The sequence below is a fragment of the Somniosus microcephalus genome, unplaced genomic scaffold, assembly GCF_052327205.1.
Source record: "Somniosus microcephalus isolate GS21.2 unplaced genomic scaffold, FLI_Smic_1.0 unresolved_chr3, whole genome shotgun sequence".
Taxonomy (NCBI): Eukaryota; Metazoa; Chordata; class Chondrichthyes; order Squaliformes; family Somniosidae; genus Somniosus; species Somniosus microcephalus.
Window position 1 is genome coordinate 71,886,807 of NW_028225181.1, and position 27,980 is coordinate 71,914,786.

The 27,980-nt window shown below is 50.0% G+C and overlaps 2 protein-coding genes across 2 annotated transcripts in view; both read left to right on the forward strand.

Annotated features, from left to right (window-relative positions):
• LOC147091961 (uncharacterized) overlaps nt 1–27,980 on the forward strand; it is a 102,210-nt gene that overhangs the window by 38,627 nt on the left and 35,603 nt on the right. The gene's annotated exons all lie outside the window — the stretch shown is intronic.
• On the forward strand, nt 2–27,940 carry LOC147091962 (uncharacterized). Its single transcript, XM_085976951.1, has 2 exons — nt 2–933; nt 26,382–27,940. Exons 1-2 carry the CDS (start codon nt 152–154, stop codon nt 27,139–27,141), a joined length of 1,542 nt encoding a protein of 513 aa, XP_085833077.1. The 5' UTR covers nt 2–151; the 3' UTR covers nt 27,142–27,940.

Consider the following 27,980-nt stretch of genomic DNA (forward strand, 5'->3'; position numbering starts at 1 on the left):
TTAGTGGGTTCTCTCACGCTCCCTGTTTTAAATTCATTTTACAGGGTATTGGAAGGGGAGGATTTGCAGACGGGAAACTCAAACCAAACATCACGTCAAGATCTGACAGTCACTCGATTCATCAGGAACTGAATATCATCGGCCTTTGAATATGGAAGCAAAAAGCACCGTTCACACCGGGGAGAGGCCATTCCCCTGCTCTGAGTGTGGGAAGGGATTCACTAATTCATACAAACTGCTGTCACACCGGCGAGTTCACACTGACGAGAGACCTTTTAATTGCTCGGACTGTGGGAAGTGCTTTAAAAGTTCCGGGGAACTGATGTGCCATCAACGTGTTCACACTGACGAGAGACCGTTCAGGTGCTCTCACTGTGGGACTGGGTTCAGGCGATCATCTGGGCTCACTGTACACCAGCGCACTCACACTGGGGAGAGGCCGTTCACCTGCCCTGAGTGTGGGAAGAGATTCACTCAGTCATCCAACCTGATGAATCACCAGCGAGTTCACACTGGGGAGAGGCCGTTCACCTGCTCTGAGTGTGGGAAGGGATTCACTGAGTTATCCAACCTGCTGAATCACCAGCGAGTTCACACTGGGGAGAGGCCGTTCACCTGCTCCGTGTGTGGGAAGGGATTCACTCAGTCATCCACCCTGCTGAATCACCAGCGAGTTCACACTGGGGAGAGGCCGTTCACCTGCTCTGAGTGTGGGAAGAGATTCACTCAGTCATCCAACCTGCTGAATCACCAGCGAGTTCACACTGGGGAGAGGCCGTTCACCTGCTCCGTGTGTGGGAAGGGATTCACTTGCTCATCCCACCTGCTGACACACCAGCGAGTTCACACTGGGGAGAGGCCGTTCACCTGCCCTGAGTGTGGGAAGGGATTCACTCAGTCATCCCACCTCCTGACACACCAGCGAGTGCACAAGTGACTGCAGGGATTGGATTCTGCTGCTGTTGTTGCTGCTGTTAATCACATCCAGGACTGAACCATGTTCATTCTGACAGGTGGGGATTGTTTCTGCTGATGTTAATAACTCCGGGAACTTGGCTGGAGTTTAATATTCTGGATATATGTCAAATAAATCAACTTTTTTAAAAACACATTGTTGTAGATTTTTGTCTTTCCCACCTGAGTGTTTAGCATCACCTGGCTGGAGCTCAGAAAGGACAATCTGGGGGAGGATCGTACGACAGGAACAGAACTCCAGCCTGGACACAGTCCTTCAGGGCCACACTGAGAGGGGCAAACGGCACTTTGGCCTTTCTTCTCTCTCTTCACTGACAGCAAAGTCCCCATGAGGGTTAATCTCGAGGCATGTGAGAAACATGTCCCAGCCGCTCACTGCCATGGTTCAGAGCTCCTAGGCACGGAACAGAAGGCTCCTTTAGGAATGTACCCCAGTGCGTTTTTTAATGGCCTTATTAACCTGTGTTGCTACTTTTAGTGATTTGTGTATCTGGATCCCTGGATCCCTCTGCTCCTCCAGCCCCTTTAGACTCTTAGGGGGAAATTCGGTGGCACCCCCTTTGGGTTGCTAACGTCACCGGGGCTAATTTTAGCCCCCTGACAAAGTATGCACCCCTGCGCATTAATTTCAGTGCTAGCGCCCCAAGCAGGAGGCGGGGTGCCACTGGAAGCGCTCCCCTCCCTCTTGAGGCGCTACCAGTGAATTTTGCGGTGCTTCGTGTAACAGCGCCACGCCCGTCGGCACATAGCACCGTGTCATAGCAGACCTCCCTCCGTGACTAAAGGGGAGGGGCCTAGCACTGCGCACACTGGGGCCCTGCTGGACCACAGGGGAGCGGGTGTCGGATCAAGAGGAACGCCGGGCTGAGCGATCGCGGCTGACACCCCAAAGAAGGGGAAGGGATGCAGGTGCTGGCAGTCGGCCAAAATGAAATGTTGCCGCCCGACAGCTTCCCTTTAACTGGCGCTGCCACGGCTGCAAGAACGACCCCTGACCCTGTTGGACATATCGTCCGGCGATAGGTCAGGGGGCGCAACCCAAGGTTGCAGCCGGGGTGCTGCGCACGGCGAGGACGTCATTGCTGGCCGTGCAGTGCCGCGGGGCGCTACCGCCGCCGCTAACCTCCTGCTGAATATCACAGGAGTCACAAAGCAACCCAATTTCACCCCCTTTTCCAAGTAATGTGTGGCCTCCTTATTCTTCCCACCAAAACACACCACCTCACACTGATCTATAGTGAAATTCATTAACACACCACCTCACACTGATCTACAGTGAAATTAATTTGCCAATTACACCCCCATGCTGAAATGTATTAATAGCTTCTTGCATTTTGTCTTCCTCAGTATTAACTCTACCTTTTTCGGTGTTATCGACAAACTTTGAAATTGTTCTTCTGATTCCCGAGTCGAAATCGTTTATGGACAACAGTGATCCCAGCATCGATCCCTGTGGAACACCACTTCCCACCTTTTGCCAGTCTGAGTAGCTACTCCCAACCCCTACTCTCTGTTTTCTGTTTTGTAACCAGCTTGCGATCCATTAACAGTTTGTAAGATCGACAAGATGACCCAGGTCAGGCCGTGTGGAGTGAAGGGCCCGGCAGCAGAATGGATGGAAAGATGGCTACAAAATGGAAATCAGAGGGTTGGAGTTGAGGGAAGTTTGTTGCGATCTTTCCATCCATTCTCCTGCCTGGCCATTGACTCCACACGGCCTGACCATGGTCATCTTGTAGACCGTACATACTGCAGACACAGTGCACCAGTTGTGGAGGGGGTGGATATTGAGTCCTGTGGCAGGGGCGCCCCTGACAGGGTTACAGACCCTTCAGCCACTGGAAAAACATGGAGAGAGCTGAGCTCGGCAGCATTAGTCCGGTTTTGTCTCCTTTGGAGACCAGGTGTACAAGCAGAGTTAGCGCAGCCTTCACAGCAACCGCAATAAAATTGTTACAGTTGTGAAGGAACTTTGTGTTAGTGCACTGGACCACAAACAAAGTATGTGTATCGATTATTGTCTGACTGCATTACTGTGACTTTCTAAAGGTGCTATATAAAGGAAAGTAGTTGTTGGTCTGAGTTTGTGGTGTGTAAATGCTGCCCTTCTCACAGCCTGTAAAAGGAGTTTACAAAAGCCATCACTGTGAGTCCAGGATAGAAATTGACAAGATTCTCTCCTCCTGGTTCCTGGCCAAGGAGGCTGCGCATGCGCCCTGCTGCCCCCTGAGCCTCTCAAGATGGCGGCCATTACCCCGGGCCTGTCGCCGGGAGAAAGCCCCGCAGCTGCCGCCCCGCTCGGGGCAAACGCCCGGCCCGGAGGCTCTTGTTTGGGGCCTGAGGCCCACCCCGGGTGTGTGTGAATCGGACAATGTTGAGTGTTTTAATAATGGGGCCTGGGGCCGCACTCAGGGTGTGTGTGAAGTGGATAATGTTGAGTGTTTTAATAATGGGGCCTGGGGCCACACTCGGGGTGTGTGTGAAGCGGATAATGTCGAGTGTTTTAATAATGGGGCCTGGGGCCGCACTCGGGGTGTGAGCAGCCCGTGCCCCCCCGGGGTTCATTTAAAAAAAAATCAAACATATTTATTTAAATATGGTGGTACTTGTTACTACTCATCAATGACATAATAAATCCATTACATTCATTAGCCGCAATAAAACAAAGCCTTAAAAACAGCTTTAGGGTTAACAGTATAAATGCAGTGGTAAATTTTACAGATAAACCAATAATATTAACAGTACAGGTACCCATAGTGAAAAACAATTTTACGCCAGTCCCATTGGCAATCTGGTAACTCTTTGTTTTTGCTTGGTATTACCTGTTGTCCTTTTTTAACATTCAAGTACAACAGTACTTATATAACTCATCAATTACATAGTAAATCCGTTACATTCATTGACCACAATAAAAAGGATAAAGCCTCAAAAAACAGCTTTATGGTCAACAATATAAATACAATAATACATTTTTACAGGTAAATCAATAATGTTTACAGTACAAACTGCCACTATTTAATAAACCAAGAAAAGAAAGTCCAACTGGCATCGCTCAATCATTCGGTCATTCATTCCTCCATTCATTCGTTCGCTCAAGCGTCACTTCCATTGTGCAGGTCTGCATTTCATTTGTCTACATGTGCGCATGCGTGCGTTCATTCATCCGTCCAGACAGGCCTCACGCTCACCCAATAGGATGCCAACTTTCATCCTAGGGAGCGAGAACCCCTCATTCGGTCGAACGTAAGTTCCATTGTGTATGCGTGCGTACGTGTCATTTGTCTACCTGTGTGCATGCGTGCGTTTGTTCATCCGTCCGGCAGGCCTCACGCTCACCAAGTGGGCCTTCATCCTGGGGAGCGAGGGCCCTTCATTTGGTCGAATGTAAGTTCCATTGTGTATGCGTGCGTATTATTTGTGTCCGCATGCATGCGTTCACTTGAGCCTTCGTTCGTTCGATTAAGGAAGGCTTTAACACTAAATAACACCACAATATACAAAGTCCCATAACCATATCAGAAATCAATTAAAACTTCAAGTAAACTACTTTTAACCAGAACCCGAAACTTCTTCAACAAAACAAGTAAATACCAGTTCTACGCCAGTCCTATTGGCACTCTAATAACTCCTCGTTTTCACTTGATGTTATCTAACCATATAATGTCATGATCCTTGTCCACAGTCTTCAACTTTCCCACAGAAAAGAAGCCGACCACTTTCTCAAATACGTAAAAGAGGAAAACGACTACTCAAATTTCCTTCTTCTTGCTGTTATCACTCACAGGACCCAGCCATCAAGACATTCATTATTCCTTGCCGATATTACTTTATTTTGCCTTTTATCTTCCTTTTATTTTCCTTTTTCACTTTTATTCCGTTCTCTTTTCCCATCTTATGGCCGCTCAAGCTCCATACTACAGATGGAAACAGTCTGTCTTTCCTCCACCAGAATGGCAGCACACAAACCGGCACCCGTTACCAAGAAAAAGCATCACAGCTGCCACCAAATGGAGCACAGGCGGGGCCGCTGGAACTCATTCGGGCCGGAGACCGTTCTTCAACTTTAGAAACCGTGCAGCATGCTCACCCACAGCATCTCCCGACTCCGCTTCTGTCGACCAGCCGCTCCGCCCTGGGCCCCCCGCCTGGGGTCCTCCGTGCTGGGCCTCCTGACTGGGGTCCTCTGTGCTGGGCCCCCCACCTGGGGTCCTCCGTGCTGGGCCTCCCGCCTAGGACACTCTCCTCTGGGTCTTCCACCCTGGGCCCCCCGCCTGGGGTCCTCCGTGCTGGGCCCCCCGCCTGGGGTCCTCCATGCTGGGCCCCCCGCCTGGGGTCCTCCGTGCTGGGCCCCCCGCCTGGGGTCCTCCGTGCTGGGCCCCCCACCTGGGGTCCTCTGTGCTGGGCCCCCCGCCGTGGGTCCTCTGTGCTGGGCCCCCCGCCTGGAGTCCTCCGTGCTGTGCCCCCCGCCTGGGGTCCTCCGTGCTGCGCCCCCTGCCTGGGGTCCTCCGTGCAGGGTCCCCCGCCTGGGGTCCTCCGTGCTGGGCCTCCTGCCTGGTGTCCTCCGTGCTGGGCCTCCCGCCTAGGACACTCTCCTCTGGGCCTTCCACCCTGGGCCTCCGTGCTGGGCCCCCCGCCTGGGGTCCTCCGTGCTGGGCCTCCCGCCTGGGACCCTCTCCTCTGGGTCCTCCGCCCTGGGCCTCCCGCCTGGTGTCCTCCATGCTGGGCCTCCCGCCTGGGACACTCTCCTCTGGGTCCTCCGCCCTGGGCCCCCGCCTGGGGTCCTCCGTGCTGGGGCTCCCACCTAGGACTCTCTCCTCTGGGTCTTCTGCCCTGGGCCCCCCACCTGGGGTCCTCCGTGCTGGGCCTCCCGCCTAGGACACTCTCCTCTGGGTCTTCCACCCTGGGCCCCCCGCCTAGCGTCCTCCGTGCTGGGCCTCCCGCCTGGGGTCTTCCGTGCTGGGCCTCCCACCTGGGACACTCTCCTCTGGGTCTTCTGCCCTGGGCCCCCCGCCTGGGGTCCTCCGTGCTGGGCCTCCCACCTGGGACACTCTCCTCTGGGTCTTCCGCCCTGGGCCCCCCGCCTGGGGTCCTCCGTGCTGGGCCTCCCGCCTAGGACACTCTCCTCTGGGTCTTCCACCCTGGGCCCCCCGCCTGGGGTCCTCCGTGCTGGGCCCCCCGCCTGGGGTCCTCCGTGCTGGGCCCCACACCTGGGGTCCTCCGTGCTGGGCCTCCCGCCTAGGACACTCTCCTCTGGGTCTTCCACCCTGGGCCCCCCGCCTGGGGTCCTCCGTGCTGGGCCCCCCGCCTGGGGTCCTCCATGCTGGGCCCCCCGCCTGGGGTCCTCCGTGCTGGGCCCCCCGCCTGGGGTCCTCCGTGCTGGGCCCCCCGCCTGGGGTCCTCTGTGCTGGGCCCCCCGCCGTGGGTCCTCCGTGCTGGGCCCCCCGCCTGGAGTCCTCCGTGCTGTGCCCCCCGCCTGGGGTCCTCCGTGCTGCGCCCCCTGCCTGGGGTCCTCCGTGCTGTGTCCCCCGCCTGGGGTCCTCCGTGCTGGGTCTCCTGCCTGGTGTCCTCCGTGCTGGGCCTCCCGCCTAGGACACTCTCCTCTGGGCCTTCCACCCTGGGCCTCCGTGCTGGGCCCCCCGCCTGGGGTCCTCCGTGCTGGGCCTCCCGCCTGGGACACTCTCCTCTGGGTCCTCCGCCCTGGGCCTCCCGCCTGGTGTCCTCCATGCTGGGCCTTCCGCCTGGGACACTCTCCTCTGGGTCCTCCGCCCTGGGCCCCCGCCTGGGTTCCTCCGTGCTGGGGCTCCCACCTAGGACTCTCTCCTCTGGGTCTTCTGCCCTGGGCCCCCCACCTGGGGTCCTCCGTGCTGGGCCTCCCGCCTAGGACACTCTCCTCTGGGTCTTCCACCCTGGGCCCCCCGCTTAGCGTCCTCCGTGCTGGGCCTCCCGCCTGGGGTCTTCCGTGCTGGGCCTCCCACCTGGGACACTCTCCTCTGGGTCTTCTGCCCTGGGCCCCCCGCCTGGGGTCCTCCGTGCTGGGCCTCCCACCTGGGACACTCTCCTCTGGGTCTTCCGCCCTGGGCCCCCCGCCTGGGGTCCTCCATGCTGGGCCTCCCGCCTAGGACACTCTCCTCTGTGTCCTCCGCCCTGGGCCCCCTGCCTAGGGTCCTCCGTGCTGGGCCTCCCACCTAGGGTCCTCCATGCTGGGCCTCCCGCCTGGGGTCCCCCATGCTGGGCCTCCCGCCTAGGACTCTCTCCTCTGGGTCTTCCACCCTGGGCCTTCTGCGTCCGAATCCTCTGCTGAAACAAATCCTCCAAACCCCCTTCATTCTTCCGGTGATAATCTGAAATTAAGTCCCTCTAGTTACTGACTCACCGACCAGTGAAATACTTTTTCCTGATCTTCCTGAACAGATTTTAAACACCTCCCTCAGATTTCTTCTCACCCTTCTTTGTTCTAATGAAAAGAGCCCAGTTTCTCTAATCTCTCCTGATAACTGAAGGCTCTCTTCCCTGGTATCCTCTCAATGAATCTCTCTGCAACCTCTCCACGGCCTTGACATCCTTCTTTGAGGAAGATGCCCCAGACCCTGACACAATATTCGAACTGCAGCCTCACCAATGATTTTGTACAGGTTTACATGAGCTCTGCCCTTTTGTACTCTACACCCCTATTTATTAAAGCCCACTATACAATTTCTAAAACAGCTTCATCAACTTGTCCGCTCACTGTTAAAGATTTCTGTACCTGAATTCCTGAATCACTCTGCTCCTCTACTCCTTTTAAAGTTTTACATAAGAACATAAGAATTAGGAGCAGGAGTGGGTCACACGGCCCCTCGAGCCTACTCTGCCATTCAATAAGATCATGACTGATCATCAACCTCAACTCCACTTTCCCACCCAATCCCCATATCCCTTGATTCCCCTGGAGTCCAAAGGCTGGATTTTGTCTTTGAGGCGGGCTGGGGTCGTGTCATCCACTTTTCGTGTTATCCACCCCATTCCAAATCGATGTGGGAGATTGATGCGATTTTCACATAATTGGGCAATTGAGTTCCAGCGTGTGGGAACCCATGGCCCAATTAGTTTTTTCAGTCTGAAACTCACCTCCGATGACGTCATCATTGCTTCTGCATTTAAGGTCTGCAAGAAGCCTTGCTTCTTCTGCAGACTGCCAACCTTTTGGCCTTTGTAGTGAGACGGACCTGGAGGCAGAATGAGCAGCGGGAGACCCAAGTCTGCTCCCAGGGTTGATGACTTCGCCCTGCAAGCTTTGGTGGAGGGAGCAAGAGCTAGTAAGGAGGTGCTCTTCCCTTCTTCAGGGAGGAAGAAGCCTCCCCAGCAGATGAAGGCTGTGCAGATCCAGGTGGCCCAGGAGGTCAACTCGTTGTCCCTCATCCGCAGAACCTGGCTTCAGTGCAGGAAGAGATTTCATGACTTTCTGCGCACTGGAAAAGTGAGTATGCCTTTGCCATCACCCTCAATCTGATCCCCATTGCCTCTCCTTGCCAGCACTCAGCTTTGACAACCTCTTCCTCCACATCCCACTTGACACTGACATCCCTGAACCCTTACCCATTCCCTCTCTCTCTATGGTCACATTCACCTAACTATTCGACTATGCAGCCCTCACACTCCCTATCGCTGTGATGCTATGAAAACAACTTACAACACACAGGGAGGGCCCTTGGTCTTGCCATCTCACTCCATCTTTGTCTCCTTCTAACCACCAATGATATGGATTCTCTACACTCACTCCTTCATTCTCACTCAAACTCCACTTGTCTCCCTCATTGCAGGAAAAGAGCACTCACAATAAGAGGGAAAGAGTGAGGACAGGAGGAAGGCCACCCTCAGTAGCCCAGCTCACCCCCTCGGAGGAGCCGGCCCTGGAGATCGTGGGAGTGGAGGAGGATGTGCAAGTGGGGGACGGACAGACGGGTGCATCAGAGCAAGCTGGTGACAGAATAGTTTATCATCTCTCTCATTGACATTGCATGAGTCACTGATAATGATTCTGATGCTCTAACAGATTGACTTTTGATCATCTGCAATATTCAATGTGTATGTAACCTTGGCCTCACATCTCTGACTCTTTCCTTTACTCCCCCACAGGACCATCGAAAGCCCCCGTCCCCACTATCCAGGAGGAACAGCCTGAGCCTCCAAACTCCTCAGAGGAAGCTGGAACCTCTGAGGGCGCAGCATCAACAGAATTCAGTGCACCCAGCACCAGCGCAGACACTCACACTTCAGTGGTACCTTCGTGAGATAATGCAGTGTTATCACCTGGTGTATCACCACGCACAAGTGAGCATCAGCAGATGGTGGAGACAGGGACAGCTGTGGAGAGTCCTAGTCGGAGGGCGCAGGACTCTGCCAGCTCAGCTCAGCAGCATTTCGCCCCTCTGCCTCCGGGTCCATCCAGAAGAAGAGCGGTGCTGGAACTCCAGGAACAGGTGCAGAGTCCCTGGCAGGTTTTGTCTCCAGGATCGCTGCGAGTGTGGAGTGAATGGAGGAGTCCTTCGCTAACATGAGCAGAGCCTTTGTGGAGGTGTTGGCGCATGAATGCATCACCACAAAAAGGATGGCAACCTCCGTGGAAAGGATGGCTACCTCCATGGTAAGGCTGGCTACGGTAGAGGAGAGGATGGCAATGGTAGAGGAGAGGATGGCTACGTCCATGGAGGAGATTAGTCGCCAGGGTATGGAAAACATGGTATTTGTTCAGAATAGACTGACATCTCTTGAGGAGCGATGGTCAGCTCTAAGGTGCTGTCAAGCTACTTGCTAGCTCTGAAGTGGGGCTGACCCATGAGAGGGATGTTGGTGGCATACAACAAGGAAGTGGGGGCTCCACTCCAAGGGCTCACACGACCATGCCACTGCAGAGACCTCGGTCAGAGCCCCACCAGAGTCCCCACCCAACTGAAATTGGCATCTCAACACCTGCACAGTCGCAGGAGCAGCAGACTGTTGCCGAGCCCTCACAGGTTCGCAACCCCAGAGGACGCCCATCAAAGGTGTCGAGACAGGAGCAGCAAAAAAGTGAGCAAGGGGCCTCCACATCCGCTGAAGCCACAGGGGAAGCAACACGTAGGAGCACGCGTAAAAGGAAGATAATGCACAAGTAGTCACAAGGGTAGTCACTTAGGTGAAATATTGGCCCAGAAATTCGGGGCCCAGCGCGTGAGTACGCACGGGGTACTCACACGTGGACCCGATGGAAGTGCCGGTTTCTTGCATGCACAGCGCATGCGCGGGAAACCGGCACTTCTGATCCTCTGAACGAAGGGGTTCAGAGGTGGAACGCGCGCTCAGGAGAGGCTGCGCGTGCGCTTTGAACTTAGATTTTTTTTACAGGTTTTCATGCGAGGGTAAGCCTGTAGGATTTACACATTTAAAAAGCAGGCGTAAGGCCTGCTTTTTACAAGGTAAGTGGTCAATTAATTAAAATTAAAACATTTTTTCCACAGGTTTATTATTTTTAAATACTTTAAAGTAAGGTAAGTTTATTTTTAGCCATGTTTTTTTATAAAATTATTATTTTCAAAAATTTTAATTATTGTTTAAAATAGTTATTTAATGTAATTTGTAGTTTATTTAAAAAGTGTGATTTAAAAAAAAAATTATTTGAAGGTTAAGTACTGTTTTGGGCCCTCAGCATTCATGCGTTTTGACAGGTCTTTCTGTCAATCTTATGAATGGGCTTCTCCCTCCTCCGATTGGCTGCCCATGGCTCACGTGATCCCAGGGGACGCATCGCACTAACTACGCCCCTGGAACACGCAAGCACAGTGCGCCGGCCTCTGGGCCAGGATTCGGAGAGGAAATCCACGCAGGCCCAGAGCTCAACTGCCGGCGCGCTAGGTAAGTGTAGGTCGGGGGCTTGCACCCGCGGGAAGCCCCCGACCCGAATTTCTGGGCCGTTATGTTTAATGTTAAAAAGCCATCAGTTGGTTATTGTCATTAAAATTTCTGATGTCAACTGTTGCAGTTGTGGCGTGTGTAATATTGCTAATGGGACTTCCACATTGAGGGCTTAGGATGACTTGCATTTGTCAGTATGGTGGTCAGAGTGGTAGGAACTGCAGTTTCTTGGCCATTGTCAATGCTCTGGTAAGAAGCTGCGAGGCAAAAGTGCTTGATTGGCTAGGTTAAGCAAATCTGGCCAAGATGAGTGCGTGCCTTGCATCCCGGCCAGCAATGTGGTCGCATGCTGCTGCCGCTGGTTGATGCGCCTCTGCAAGCTGGTCGTTGTCACTCTCCACCTCCTCCTCATCTGAGGAGGCTATGTGATGAGCCACTTGTTCCTCAGGCATCTGAAAGCCACGATGCTGTGCCGTGTTGTGAAGTGCACAGCAAACCACGACAAATCTGGAAACATAGAAACATAGAAGATAGGAGCAGGAGTAGGCCATTCGGCCCCTCGAGCCTGCTCTGCCATTCAATGCGATCATGGCTGATCATCCAAATTCAGTACCCGGTCCCTGCTTTCTCCCCATATCCCTTGATCCCTTTAGCCTTAAGAAATATATCCAACTCCTTCTTGAATATATTTAATGAATTGGTCTCAACTGTCTTCTGTGGTAGAGAATTCCATAGGTTCACCACTCTCTGGGTGAAGAAATTCCTCCTCATCTCAGTCCTAAATGGCTTACCCCTTATCTTTAGACTGTGACCCCTGGTCCTGGACTCCCCCGACCATCGGGAACATCCTTCCTGCATCTAGTCTGTCTAGTCCTGTTAGAATTTTATAAGTTTCAATGAGATCCCCTCTCATTCTTCTAAACTCTAGTGAATATGAGCCTGATCGACCCAATCTCTCTTCATACGTCATTCCTGCCATCCCAGGTATCAGTCTGGTGAATCTTCACTGCACTCCCTCCATGGCAAGAACATCCTTCCTCAGATAAGGCGAACAAAACTGCACACAATACTCAAAGTGTGGTTTCACCAAGGCCCTGTACAACTGCAGCACGACATCATTGCTCCTGTACTCGAATCCTCTCGCTATGAAGGCCAACATACCATTTGCTTTCTTAACCGTCTGCTGCACCTGCATGCTTACCTTCAACGACTGGTGCACAAGGACACCCAGGTCTCGTTGCACTTCCCCTTTTCCCAATCTATTGCCATTCAGATAATAATCTGCCTTCCTGTTTTTGCCACCAAAGTGGATAACCTCGCATTTATCCACATTATACTGTATCTGCCATGCATCTGCCCAATCGCCCAACCTGTCCAAATCATCCTGGAGTTTCTCGGCATCCTCCTCACAGCACACATGCCCACCTAGCTTTGTGTGTGTGTGGGGGAGGAGGGGGGTGGGTGCGAGTCCATGGAGGAATTTGAAAACAAGGATGAGATTTTTAAAATCGAGGCGTTGCTTAACCGGGAACCTCTGTAGGTCAGCGAGCACAAGGGGTAATGTTTGAACGGGACTTGGTGCACGTGCGGACACGGGCAGCAGAGTTTTGGATGACCTCAAGTTTACGTAGGGTGGAATGTGGGAGGCTGGCCAGGAGTGCGTTGGAATAGTCAAGTCTAGAGGTAACAAAGGCATGGATGAGGGTTTCAGCAGCAGATGAGCTGAGGCAGAGGCGGGGTTGGGTGATGTACTGGCGGCGGAAATAGGCGGTCTTAGTGCTGGCGTGGATATGTGGTCGGAAGCTCATCTGAGGGGGGTGGGGGTCCAAATATGACACCACGGTTGCGAACAGTCTGGCTCAGCCAGCTGCCCAGGGAGAGGGAGGGAGTCGGTGACGTGGGGACGCAGTTAGTGGCGGGGACCGGTCTTCCCAACATTCAGCAGGATCAATGTCGGGCAAGCAGTCTGCAATTTAACAGGGCAACTTATGGTACCAAAAATACATTTTTCAACAGAAAATGCTGGAAATACTCAGCTGGCCAGGCAGGATCCGTGGAGAGAGAAACAGAGTTAACATTTCAGGTCTGGGACCCTTCATCAAGTATTTCCAAGATTTTCTGTTGTTATTTCAGATTCCGCAGTATTTTCCTGTTGTAATATATTTTTCAAGCTGCAGCCATGTGGAGACTCTCCCCCACGTGCCTGAAACCAGCTGCAACACCATGAGCGTTTCTGATTGGCCAGTTGGCACCCCTTGTTCCTAACTCACAATAGATACTTATGCGCTGGTTCACCAATAGGAATCCTTCACTTTCTGATTCGTCATTTGCATACGGCTAGCTATTAAATAGCGCGTCCGGGAGACTTTCTCCATCACAAACTCTCGCGTCCATTCACCAGGCCTGAAGCGGCGTCCAGGGGCATCGCCCCGAAAAAGGGGCCGAAGAAAGCGGCCACCAAGAAGCGGGCCAAAGGCGAGAAGAAGCGCAGGAAGACCAGGAAGCAGAGTTACAGCATCTACATGTACAAGGTGCTGAAGCAGGTCCACCCCGACCCGACACCGGCATCTCATTTACAAGCGGGTCGCTGAAAAGCTAAAATGAACTTAAATCTGTCAATTCAGGAACCAGTAATTTTAAAGGATCAATTTGCCATAATTCACAATTTAATAATGAATTATTCAGTCTCACAGATGCCATTTTAATGATTATTCAGTCCCACAGACGCTATAATTTTAATTAAAATGATTATTCAGTCCCACAGATGACAATCTTTAGCAGTAATGATTATTATTTAGTCTCACAAATGCCATAGTTTTAATTATTATTCAGTCCCAGATACCATAATTTTAACGATTATTGTTCAGTCCCACAGATGCAATGATTTTAATAACTGGTTAATATTCAGTCCCACAGAGGGCCATCACTTTAACAATAACGAGTCTGATTCACAGGTGAGCTCTTATTCTATAAGCCGCCTTCTTCGTTGGTGTCCGAGGTTGGAGCGGATTGAAAAACGCGCCAATCAGAGGCAGAGATTTGCCGGGTTTCAGCCAATCAGAAGGCGCGGCTGGGCGGGGCCTGCGGCTGCTATAAAAGCCGGAGCGGGGAGGAGCAGTTGGAGAACAGAGTTAGAGAGGAGTCCGCCCCCACCCCCCCCCCCCCCCCCTGGGGGAAGGACAGCCGCCCACCCGGGGAGAAGGGACAGCAGTCGGCCGGCACCTTGGGCAACAAGGGCTCGCCGGTGGGCGGGGCTATGACGTCACCCGCGCGCGGAGGAGGCGGCGGCCTTTTAACAGTGGGCGGGGCCCCGAGGCGTTGCGGGCTGCGATTGGTGAGCGCGGCTGTCAATCTACGAGTCGCAGCCAATAGAAGAGACGGACTCAGTGAGGGACTTTAAGCGCGGACTGTGTGGCCGCAGTGCGCATGCTCGGTGCTGCTCGCAGTCCCCGGATGAGGCTCCGGTTTGAGGAAGGAGATAAAATGGCGGCGGGACTGAGGAGTGGTGGATGGTGCGGTGAGTGTGGATCAGAGAATCTCCGGCATTTACAGCAGCGCCGGCTTCTCTTAGGCAATCTTTGGGAAGTAGTAGTAGTAGTGGTGGTGATTCCACGTTATCCACCCTGCTAGTAACATCAGCAAAAAACTAAAAGTTGTCAAACATGATTTCCCTCTCCGGGTAGCTCACCTCCGGAAAGCACAAAGTTTCCTGTATATGAATTACGTTCAGTTCTTCACCCTCATTAGACCCTTGGTTCCCCACCATTTTTGGTATGCTTTTTGTGTCTTCTACTGTGAACAGATAAAAATACTTGTTTCACGTTTCTGCCATTTCCTTATTCCCCATAATAATTTCTCCTGTCTCAGCCTCTAAGGGACCAATGTTTACTTTTGCTACTCTCTTCCTTCCTACATACTTGTAGAAAATCTTACAATCTGCTTTTAGATTTCTTGCTCGTTTTCTGTCATTGCATTTTTTCCCTTTTAGCAATTTTTGGTCAATCTTTGCTGGTTTCTGAAACTCTCAATCCTCAGGCTTACTATTATTCTTTGCAACATTATAAGCTTCTGTCAATCTAATGCTATCCTTACCTTCTTTAGTTAGCCATGGTTGGATCACTTCCTGTGGAGTTTGTTTCTCAATGGAATGTATTTTAGTTGAGAATTATGAAATATTTCTTTAAATGCTAGCCACTGCTTATCTAGCGCCATACCTTTTAATCTATTTTTCCAATCTACCTCCGTCAACTCTCCCCTCATACCTAATGTAATTGGCTTTATTTAAGTTTAAGACACTAGTTTCGGACTTAGGCAAGTCATCTTCAAAATTAATGTGAAGTTCTAACATATTATGATCACTCTGCCCCAGAGGATCCTTTACTATGAGATTGCTAATTAACCCTGTCTTATTACACAATACAAGTTCTAACATTGTTGGTTCCATGACATTTTGTTCCAGGAAACTGTCCCGAATGGATTCCATGAACCCATCCCGCAGACTCTTGCTCCACAGCCCTGTAGGTTACGGCTCTTCAAGTGTACACCGAAGTACTTTTTAAATGTGCTGAGGGTCTCTGCCTCTACCGTCCTTTCAGACAGTGAGTTCCAGACCCCACCACCCTCTGGGTGAAAAAAATTACATCTGCTCTGCACCCTCTAGTGGATGGACAGGGGAGAAAGGTCTTTACTAGCTGAGGCATAGAATATAAGAGCTGGGAGGTAATGCGTGAACTGTATAGCTAGGCCGCAGCTAGAATACTGCGTGCAGTTCTGGTCAACACATTACAGGAAGGCTGTGATTGCATTACAGAGGGTGCAGAGGAGACTTACGGGGATTTTGCCTGGGCTAGGGAATTTTTGCTATGTGGAAAGATTGGATAGGCTGGGGTTGTTTTCTTTGGAACAGAGAATGCCAAGGGGAGACTTGATTGAGGTGTATCCAATTATTAGGGGCCTAGATACAGTGGATAGGAAAGACCTATTTCCCTTAGCAGAAGGGTCAATAATCAGGGGGGCATAGATTTAAAGCAGATGGTCAAAGGATTAGAGGGGTTTTGAGGTGAGTTTTTTACACCCAGAGGGTGGTGGAGGTCTGGAACTCACTGCCTGAAAGGGTGGTGGAGGCAGAGAACCTCATCACGTTTAAAAACTGCTTGGATATGCACTTGAAGTGCCGTAAGCTACCAGGCTACGGACCAAGTGCTGGAAAGTGGGATTAGAGTGGACAGATCTTTGTCAGCCGGCTCAGACAAGATGGGCCGAATGGCGGCCTTCTGTGCAGTAAATTTCTATGATTGTGTAACCCGGGGAGGATGGGCCCAGTGTGATCAGACAGTCTGTAACCCGGGGAGGATGGGCCCAGTGTGATCAGACAGTGTGTAACCCGGGGAGGATGGGCCCAGTGAGATCAGACAGTGTGTAACCCGGGGAGGATGGGCCCAGTGAGATCAGACAGCGTGTAACCCGGGGAGGATGGGCCCAGTGAGATCAGACAGTGTGTAACCCGGGGAGGATGGGCCCAGTGAGATCAGACTATGTTACCTGGGAAAGATGGCCCCAGCTTCGGTTTGCCTAAAGCACAGGGAAATTGTACATTTCTATCCAGAACTTTGGTGATTTGCTGGAAGCCCAGGCAGGCATGGCGTGGATCTGAGAAAAGGGACAACATCAGACAAAAGCACTCGGACGCAAACTTATTTTTATTAAGCTGAAGAAAGTCTACATTACATTACTTCAAACTATTCATGTTGTTATTTTCAGTCCTGCCATAATTAGATCTCCCAGTGAAAGACTGAGTGATTGAGAAAGGTCCACAGCTGAGAGTAAACAGGGATTGTAGACTGAGGAACGACAGCAGGTGAACCAACACAGGATTGTGAGAGAACCAACCGGAGAGAACTCTTCCGATTCAAAGAGCTTCCAGAGATCGACTGGGGGAGAAAGGTCAGAGAGAGTCCCATTGACTCAGATACACACTGGTCCTGGAGATGGACTGGGGAGAAAGGTCAGAGAGACTCCCATTGACTCAGATACACACTGGTTCCTCCCTCCCTTCCATTTCCTGATTTACAGCTATTTCTGGGATGTTACTTGTATCCTCTATGGTGAAGACCGATACAAAATACCTGTACAATTCAACTGCCATCTCCTTATTTTCCATTATTAATTCCCTGACTTTTTATCGAACCAACACTCACTTTGTTAAATCTTTTCTTTATTAAATATCTATAGAAACTCTTACTATCTGTTTTTATATTTCTAGCTAGCTTTCTCTCGTACTCTAATTTTTCTCCTTATTAATCTTTTAGTCACTCTTTGCTGTTTTTTATATTCTGTCCTATCTTCTGACCTGCCAGCCATCTTTGCGCAATTATATGCTTTTTCTTTAAGTTGGATACTATCGTTAATTTTTTTAGTTAACCATGGATGGTGGGTCCTCCCCTTGGAATTTTTCTTTCTCGTTGGAATGTACATATTCTGTGTATTCTGAAATATCCCCTTAAATGTCTGCCACTGCATCTCTATTGACCTATCCCTTAACCTAATTTGCCAGTTCACTTTAACTAGCTCTGCTTTCATGCCCTCGTAATTGCCCTTATTTAATTTTAAAATGCTAGTCTTGGACCCACTCTTCTCTCCCTCAAACTGAAGGTAAAATTCAATCATATTATGATCGCTGCTACCTAGGGGCTCCTTCACCATGAGGTCTTTAATTAATCCTATCTCGTTGCACAATACCAGGTCTAGTATAGCCTGCTCTCTGGTTGGCTCCAGAACGTGCTGTTGTAAGAAACTATCCTGAAAACATTCTATGAACTCCTCATTTAGGCTACCTTTGCCGATCTGATTTTTCCGGTCTCTATGTAGATTAAATCCCCCATGATTATTGCCATACCTTTCTGACAAGCTCCTATTAGTTCTTCCTTCATACTCCATCCTACTGTGTGGTTACTGTTAGGGGGCCTGTACACCACTCAAGTGACTTCTTGCCTTTATCATTTCTCATCTCTACCCAAACCGCTTCTACATCCTGGTTTCCTGAACTTAGGTCATCCCTCTCTATTGTGCTAATACCATCATTAATTAACAGAGCCACCCCTCCACCTTTTCCTAGCTTTCTGTCCTTCCTAAATGTCACGTACTCTTCAATATTCAGGTCCCAATCTATGTCATCCTGCAGCCATGTTTCTGTAATGGCTATCAGCGCAAATAGGAATAAATATGATCTATCTGTTCATCTGTTTTGTTTTGAATGCTACGTGCATTCAGATGCAGAGCCTTTAGTTTTGTCCTTTTATTATTTTTGTAACCTCTAGCATTAACTGTTGATTTACTCTTAGATTTGTCCTCTCTATCCCTTCCTGTCACGGTCTATTTATCATTTCCCATATTAATACCTTTCTCTATTGCCTTGTCTCTACTCTTTGATTTACCACATCTTCCCAAATTTGATCCCTTGCCCCCACTATTTAGTTTAAAACCCTCTACCGCCCTAGTTTTATGACTCGCCAGAACACTGGTCCCAGCACGGCTCAAGTGAAGACCGTCCCAACGATACAGATCTCACTTTCCCCAGTGTGGTGCCAGTGCCCCAGGAATCAAAACCCATTTCTCCCACACCAGTCTTTGAGCCACCCATTCATCTCTCTAATTTGATTTACCCTATGCCAATTTGCTCGTGGCTCAGGTAATAATGCAGACATTATTACCCTTGAGGTTCTGCTTTTTAATTTAGCCCCTAGCTGCTCACAGTCTCTCAGCAGAACCGCTTTCCTAGTTCTAACTCTGTTGTTGGTACCTACATGTACCACGACCATTGGCTCCTCCCCATCCCACTGCAAGTTCCTCTCCAGCCCAGAGCAGATATCCTGAGCCCTGGCACCGGGCAGGCAACACAGCCATCTGGACTCTCGCTCTTGGCCGCAGAGAACTGTATCTATCGCCCTGACTATGCTATCCCTTATTACCACTATATTCCTATTAACTCCCCCCGCTTGAATCGCTTCCTGTACCTCGGTGCCATGGTCAGTTTGCTCATCCACCCTGCAGCCACCGCTTTCATCCATACAGGCCGCAAGAACCTCAAACCTGTTGGACAATTGCAAAGGCTGAGGCTCCCATACCTGCCTCACTTTTAATTTAATTTGAATGAATTAAAGGGTAAGGCATGGCAGGAGAGCTCTGTGCTGTGGTATGCTCTTCCTGCACTATGTGGGAAATCAGGGACACGTCCTGTGTCCCTGACGACCAGGTGTGTGGGAAGTGTATCCAGCTGCAGCTACTGACAGACCGCATTGCGGCGCTGGAGCTGCGAGTGGATACATACTGGAGCATTCGCAATGCTGAGGACGTCGTGGATAGCACGTTTAGGGAGTTGGTCACACCGCAGGTAAAGGCTGCACAGGCAGGAAGAGAATGGGTGACCACCAGCCAGAGTAGTAGGCGCAGGCAGGTAGTGCAGGGGTCCCCTGTGACCATCCCCCTCTCTCACAGATATGCTGCTTTGGATATTGTTGGGGAGGATGGCTTATCAGGGGAAGGCAGCAGCAGCCAACTTCCTGGCACCGTGGGTGGTTCTGCTGCACAGGACGGGAGGAAAGAGTGGGAGAGCTATAGTAATAGGGTATTCTATTGTAAGGGGAATAGATAGGCGTTTCTGCGGCCGCAAACGTGACTCCAGGATGGTATGTTGCCTTCCTGGTGCAAGGGTCAAGGATGTCTCCGAGCGGCTGCAGATCATTTTGGAAGGGGAGGGTGAACAGCCAATTGTCGTGCATATAGGTACCAACGATATAGGTAAAAAAACGGGATGAGGTCCTAAAAGCTGAATATAGGGGGTTAGGAGGTAAATTAAAAAATAGGACCTCCAAGGTAGTAATCTCAGGATTGCTACCAGTGCCACGTGCTAGTCAGAGTAGAAATAGAAGGATATTTCAGATGAATACGTGGCTAGAGGAATGGTGCAAGGGGGAGGGATTCAAAATCCTGGGACAGTGGAGCCGGTTCTGGGGGAGGTGGGACCAGTACGAACCGGACGGTTTGCACCTGGGCAGGACTGGGACTGATGTCCTGGGGAGTGTTTGCTAGTGCTCTGGGGGAGGGTTTAAACTAAAATGGCAGGGGGTTGGGAACCTGAGCAGGAGACAGAGGAAAGGGAAACCAGGATAGAAGCAAAAGACAGGAAGGAGAAAAACAAAGGTGGCGGTCAGAGAAATCATGGGTTTAAATCAAACAGCCACAGTAAATAATAATTCTAAAAGGTGTAAGAGTGTTAAAAAAACAAGCCTGATGGCTTTGTGTCTTAATGCGAAGAGCATTCGTAATAAGGTGGATGAATTAGTTGCGCAAATAGAGGTAAACGTATGAGATGATTGGGATTACGGAACCATGGCTCCAGGGTGGCCAAGGCTGGGAACTCAACATCAATATTCAGGAAAGATAGGCAAAAAGGAAAAGGAGGTGGGGTAGCATTGCTTTTTAAAGAGATTAACAATTGAAAGGAAGGATATTAGCTCTGATGATGTGGAATCTGTATCGGTAGAGCTGAGAAATACCATGGGGCAGAAAACGTTAGTGGGAGTGTTAGACAGACCTCCAAACAGTAATGTGGAGGTTGGGGATGGCATTAAACGGGAAATTAGACGCGTGCAATAAGGGCACAGCAGTTATCATGGGTGACTTTAATCTACATATAGATTGGACTAACCAAATTAGTAACCATATTATGGAGGAGGAATTCCTGGAGTGTATACGGGATGGTTTCCTGGACCAATATGTCGAGGAACCAACAAGAGATCAGGCCATCTTAGATTGGGTATTATGTAATGAGAAAGGGTTAATTAGCAATCTTGTTGTACGAGGCCCCTTGGGTCAGAGCGATCATAATATGATAGAATTCTTCATTAAGGTGGGGAGTGAAGTAGTTGACTCAGAGACTAGGGTCCTGAATTTAAATAAAGGAAACTACGATGGTATGAGGCGCGAGTTGGGTAGGATTGATTGGGGAATGTTACTCAAAGGGTTGACGGTGGCTAGGCAATGGCAAACATTCAAAGATGGCATGGATGAACTACAGAATTTGTTCATCCCTGTTTGGCATAAAAATAAAACAAAAAAGGTGACTCAACTGTGGCTAACAAGGGAAATTAGGGATAGTATAAGATCCAACGAGAGGACATATAAATTGGCCAGTATAAAAGTAATAAACCTGAGGATTGGGAGCAATTTAGGATTCAGCAAAGGAGGACAAAGGGATTAATTAATAGGGGGGGAAAATAGAGTATGAGAGTAAGCTTTCAGGGAACATAAAAACTAACTGGAGATATGTGAAGAGAAAAGGATTGGTGAAGTCAGCATAGGTCCCTTGCAGTCAGAATCAGGGGAATTTATAATGGGGAACAAAGAAATGGCTGGCCTATTAAATACATACTTTGGCTCTGTCTTCACAAAGGAGGACACAAATAACCTCCCAGAGATGTCGGGGAACATAGGGTCTAATGAGATGGAGGAACTGAAAGAAATCAGTATTTGTAGGGAAATGGTGTTAGGGGAAATTGATGGGATTGAAGGCCGATAAATCCCCAGGGCCTGATAATCTACATCCTGGGGTACTTAAGGAAGTGGCCCTGGAAATAGTAGATGCATTGCTGGTCATCTTCCAACATTTGATAGACTCTGGAACCATACCCATGGATTGGAGGGTAGCTCATGTTAGCCAACTATTCAAAAAAGGTGGTAGAGAGAAAATGGGGAATTATAGACCGGTAAGCCTGACATCGGTAGTGGGGAAAAATGCTAAGAGTCCATTACAAAAGATGTAATAGCAGAGCACTTGGAAAACAGTGACAGGATCGGACAAAGTCTACATGGATTTACAAAAGGTAAATCATGCTTGACTAATCTACTGGAATTTTTTGAGGATGTAACTGGTAGAATAGATAAGGGAGAACCAGTGGATGTGGTGTATTTGGACTTTCAGAAGGCTTTCGATGAGGTACCGTAGAAGAGATTAGCGTGTAAAGTTAAGGCACATGGGATTGGGGGCAAGGTACTGACTTGGATAGAGAACTGGTTGGCAGACAGGAAGCAAAGAGTTGGAATAAATGGGTCTTTTTCCGAGTGGCAGGCAGTGACTAGTGGGGTACCGCACGGATCGGTCCTAGGACCCCAGCTATTCACAATATATATAAATGATCTAGACGAGGGAACTAGATGTAACATCTCCAAGTTTGCAGACGACACAAAGCAGGGTGTGCTGTGAGGAGGATGCCGAAAAACTCCAGTATGATTTGGACAGGTTGGGTGATTAGGCAGAAGCATGGCAGATGCAGTATAATGTGGATAAATGCGAGGTTATCCACTTTGGTGGCAAAAACAGGAAGGCAGATTATTATCTGAACGGCAGTAGATTGGGAGAAGGGGAAGTGCAACGAGACCTGGGTGTCCTTGTGCACCAGTCGCTGAAGGTAAGCATGCAGCTGCAGCAGGCGGTTAAGAAGGCAAATAGTATGTTGGCCTTCGTAGCGAGAGGGTTTGAGTACAGGAACAAGGATGTCTTGCTGCAGTTATACAGGGCCTTGGTGAGACCACATCTTGAGTATTGTGTGCAGTTTTGTTCGCCTTATCTGAGGAAGGATGTTCTTGCTGTGGAAGGAGTTCAATGAAGATTCACCAGGCTGATACCTGGGATGGCAGGAATGACGTATGAGGAGAGATTGGGACGATTGGGGTTGTACTCACTGGAGTTTAGAAGAATGAGAGGGGATCTCATTGAAACTTATAAAATTCTGACAGGACTGGACAGACTAGATGCAGGAAGGATGTTCCTGATGGCCGGGGAGTCCAGAACCAGGGCTCAGTGTAAGGATAAGGGGTAAGCCATTTAGGACAGAGATGAGGAGGAATTTCTTCACCCAGAGAGTGGTGAACCTGTGGAATTCTCTACCACAGAAAGCAGTGGAGGCCAATTCATTAAATATATTCAAGAAGGAGTTAGTTATATTTCGTAAGGCTAAAGGGATCAAGGGATATGGTGAGAAGGCAGGGACAGGGTACTGAATTTGGATGATCAGCCATAATCTCATTGAATGGCGGAGCAGGCTTGAGGGGCCGAATGGCCTACTCCTGCTCCTATCTTCTATGTTTCTATGTAATTCCCTTTTGAAAGCCGTGTTCTTGTAAATCTTTTCTGCAATTTCTCTAAGGCCTTCACATCCTTCCTAAAGTGCGGTGCCCAGAATTGGACACAATACTCCAGTTGAGGCCGAACCAGTGTTTTATAAAGGTTCATCATAACCTCCTTGCTTTTGGACTCTATGCCTCTATTTATTAAGCCCAGGATCCCGTATGCTTTTTTAACCACTTTCTCAACCTGCCCTGCCACCTTCAACGATTTGTGCACACATACCCCCAGGTCTCTCTCTTCATGCACGCACTTTAGAATTGTACCCTTTAGTTTATATTGCCTCACTTGGTTCTTCCTACCAAAATGTATAACTTCGCACTTTTCTGCATTAAATTTCATCTGCCACGTGTCTGCCCATTCCACCAGCCTGTCTATGTCCTCTTGAAGTCTATCACTATCCTCCTCACTGGTCACTTTACTTCCAAGTTTTGTGTCTGCATATTTTGAAATTGTGCCCTGTACACCCAAGTCTAAGTCATTAATATATATCAAGTAAAGCAGTGGTCCTAGTACCGACCCCTGGGGAACACCACTGTACCTTCCTCCAGTCCGAAAAACAACCGTTCACCACTGCTCTCTGTTTTCTGTCACTTTGCCAATTTCGTATCCATGCTGCCACTGTCCCTTTTATTCCATGGGCTTCAGCTTTGCTGGCAAGTCTATAATGTGGCACTTGTCGAACGCCTTTTGGAAATCCATGTACACCACGTTAACCGCATTGCCCTCATCAACCCTCTCTGTTACTTCATCAAAAACTCAATCAGAATCAGAGCGGCTGGGCCCGGCGGATGGGCGTCCAGGGCCCCGGCACCAGGAAACCCAGGGTGCAGCGCCTCTCCCATCCGAGCCGCCGCTTCCCGATTTCTTCAGCTGGTTCCACTGAGTCCGACTCAGGACAAAGGACAGGAGACAGACTCCCAGAATGGCCCGCAGCCCCAGGGAGCATGCGCACTCTCAGCGGGGAAATCAGCGCATTGCAGAGAGCGGTTTCTGGGCGCGGGGAATTGTGGGTGCTGCGGCCGCCATTAGTCAGCGGCTGTGGGGAAGAGTTTTATTGCAGGCTGACGGAAGGTAGGTACCTGGCCGCCTGTGTAGGTCTTTGTGTTGCTTCATTGTTGAGGATGTAACTAGTAAAATAGATAAGGGAGAACCAGTGGATGTTGTGTATTTGGACTTTCAGAAGGCTTTCGATAAGGTCCCGCATAAGAGATTAGTGTGTAAAATTAAGGCACCTGGGATTGGGGGAAAGGTATTGGCTTGGATAGAGAACTGGTTGGCAGAGAGACAGCAAAGAGTTGGAATAAACGGGTCTTTTTCCGAGTGGCAGGCAGTGACTAGTGGGGTACCACAGGGATCAGCCCTTGGACCCCAGCTATTCACAATATATATTAATGATCTAGACAAGGGAACTAGATGTAGTATCTCCAAATTTGCAGACGATACAAAGCTGGGTGGGTGTGTGTGCTGTGAGGAGGATGCCAAGAAACTACAGGATGATTTGGACAGGTTGGGTGATTGGGCAGAAGCATAGCAGATGCAATATAACGTGGATAAATGTGAGGTTATCCACTTTTGTGGCAAAAACAAGAAGGCAGATTATTATCTGAATGGCAATAGATTGGGAGAAGGGGAAGTGCAACGAGACCTGGGTGTCACTGTGCACCAGTCGCTGAAGGTAAGCATGCAGGTACAGCAGGTGGCTAAGAAGGCAAATGGTATGTTGGCCTTCGGAGCGAGAGGGTTTGAGTACAGGAACAAGGATGTCTTGCTGCAGTTGTACAGGGCCTTGGTGAGACCACATCTTGAGTATTGTGTGCAGTTTTGGTCACCTTATCTGAGGAAGGATGTTCTTGCCGTGGAAGGAGTTCAACGAAGATTCACCAGGCCGATACCTGGGATGGCAGGAATGATGTATGAGGAGAGATTGGGACGATTGGGCTTGTACTCGCTGGGGTTTAGAAGAATGAGAGGGGATCTCATTGAAACTTATAAAATTCTGACAGGACTGGACAGACTAGATGGAGGAAGGATGTTCCTGATGGTCGGGGAATCCAGAACCAGGGGTAACAGTCGAAGGATAAGGGGTAAGCCATTTAGTACAGAAATGAGGAGGAATTTCTTCACCCAGAGAGTGGTGAACCTGTGGAATTCTTTACCACAGATGGCAGTAGAGGCCAATACATGAAATATATTCAAGAAGGAGTTGGATATATTTCTTGAAGCTAAAGGGATCAAGGGGTATGGGGAGAAAGCAGGGACCGGGTACTGAATTTGGATGATCAGCCATGATCGCATTGAATGGCGGAGCAGGCTTGAAGGGCCGAATAGCCTACTCCTGCTCCTATCTTCTGTGTTTCTATGTTTCTATGCTCGTATGTTTCAGTTTGAGCTGGAGTGGAGATGGAGGAGAAGCTGCTGGGTTTAACCCCCAGTACTTGAGCCCAGGAGGACCCAACAATTTCCAATGTGAGACTGTCAAGGGAGGTGGATTCTGGGAGAGATTAGGTTGTTACACAGACACTGTCCGTACAATGTAAAAGAGTATTGTTTTAGGAACAAGTATTTCTGTACAGGCTTTTAATCCAGTTTACATCTACAGATTTGTTTTAATTTATTCTTGGGATGTGGGCGTAGCTCGCAAGAGCAGCAAATATTGCCAATCCCCAGTTTCCTGTTGAGAAGGGGGTGGTGAGTCGCCTTCTTGAACTACTGCAGTCCGTGTGGTGAAGGTATTCCCACAATGTTGTTCGGTAAGGAGTTCCAGGATTATGACCCAGCAACGATGAATATATCTGAGTCAGGATGATGTGTGACTTGGAGGGGAACTTGGAGGTGATGGTGCTCCCATACAACAGCTGCCCTTGTCCTTCTAGGTGGTGGAGGTTGCGGGTTTTGGATGTTCTGTCAAAGTTCTGGTCGAGTTGCAGGTGTATAAAGTTGCTTTCCTTCGCCCCCTCGCCCTCCCTCTCCCTCCCTCTCTCACTCTCTCCTCCCATAGAGGCCAGAGTCTTGTGTAGGCCCAGACCAGGTGGTGGATTCCCTTCTCTGAAGGACATCAGTGAACCAGTTGGGTTTTTATGACAATCCGGCAGCTTTCATGGTCACTTTTTTCTAGTGCCGGCCCACCAAATGACCAGATTCACTGAGCTCAATTTCACAACCTGCCTTTGTTTTCTTGTGGGTTCTCTCTCACGCTCCCTGTTTTATATTAATTTTACAGGGTATTAGAAGGGGAGGATTTACAGACAGGAAACTCAAACCAAACATCACGTCAAGATCTGACAGTCACTCGACTCATCGGATCTGAATATCATCAGCCTCTGAACATGGAAGCAAAAAGCACCGTTCACAGCGGGGAGAAACCGTACATGTGTTCTGTGTGTGGACGAGGCTTCAGCCAACCCTCTGGCCTAGCGAGACACAAGCGCATTCACACCGGGGAGAGGCCGTTCACCTGCTCTGAATGTGGGAAGGGATTCACTCAGTCTTCCAACCTGCTGACACACCAGCGTGTTCACACCGGGGAGAGGCCGTTCACCTGCTCTGAATGTGGGAAGGGATTCACTCTGTCATCTAGCCTTCAGACACACCAGCGCATTCACACCGGGGAGAGGCCGTTCACCTGCACTGAGTGTGGGAAGGGATTCATTCATTCATCCAACCTGCTGATACACCAGCGAGTTCACACTGGGGAGAGGCCGTTCACCTGCTCTGTGTGTGGGAAGGGATTCACTCGTTCATCCATCCTGCTGACACACCAGCGCATTCACACCGGGGAGAGGCCGTTCACCTGCTCTGAGTGTGGGAAGGGATTCACTAATTCATCCCACCTGCTGACACACCAGCGAGTTCACACTGATGAGAGACCTTTTAAATGCTCGAACTGTGGGAAGTGTTATAAAAGTTCTGGGGAACTGACGGCCCATCAAAGTGTTCACACTGACGAGAGACCGTTCAGGTGCTCTCACTGCGGGACTGGGTTCAGGCGATCATTTGAGCTCATTGTACACCAGCGCATTCACACTGGGGAGAGGCCATTCATCTGCTCCGTGTGTGGGAAGGGATTCACTCGTTCATCCAACCTGCTGACACACCAGCGAGTTCACAAGTGACTGCAGGGGTTGGATTCTGCTGTTGTTGCTGCAGTTAATCACATCCAGGACTGAACCATGTTAATTCTGACAGTTGGGGTTTGTTTCTGCTGATGTTAATAACCCCTATAACTGGGCTGGAGTTTAATATTCTGGATAGATGTCAAATAAACCAGCTTTGTTTTGAACACATTGTTGTAGATTTTTGTCTTTCCCACCTGAGTGTTTAGCATCACCTGCCTGGAGCTCAGAAAGGACAATCTGGGGGAGGATCGTACGGTGGGAACAGAATTCCAGCCTGGACACAGTCCTTCAGGGCGACACTGAGAGGGGCAAATGGCACTTTGGTCTTTCTCGTCTCTCTTCACTGACAGCAAAGTCCCTGTGTGGGTAATCTTGAGGCGTGTGAGAAGCGTGTCCCAGCCGCTCTCTGCCATGGTTCAGAGCTCCTAGGCACGGAACAGGAGGCTCCTTTATGAATGTAGCCCAGTGCTTTTTTTTAATGGCCTTATTAACCTGTGTCGCCACTTTTAGTGATTTGTGTATCTGTGTCCCTGGATCCCTCTGCTCCTCCAGCCCATTTAGACTCTTAGGGGGAAAATTCGGTGATGCCCCCTTTGGGTCGCTAACGTCGTTGGGGCTAATTTTAGCACCCGAAAAAAGTTAGCGCCCCTGCGCATTAAATTCAGTGGTAGCGCCCCAGGCAGGAGGCAGGGTGCTACTGGAAGCGCTCCCCTCTTGAGGCGCTACCAGTGAATTTCGCGGTGCTTCGTGTAACCGCGCCACGCCCGTCGGCACATAGCACCGCATCATAGCAGACCTCCCCCCCCTCGATTAAAGGGGATTGGCCTAGCACTGCG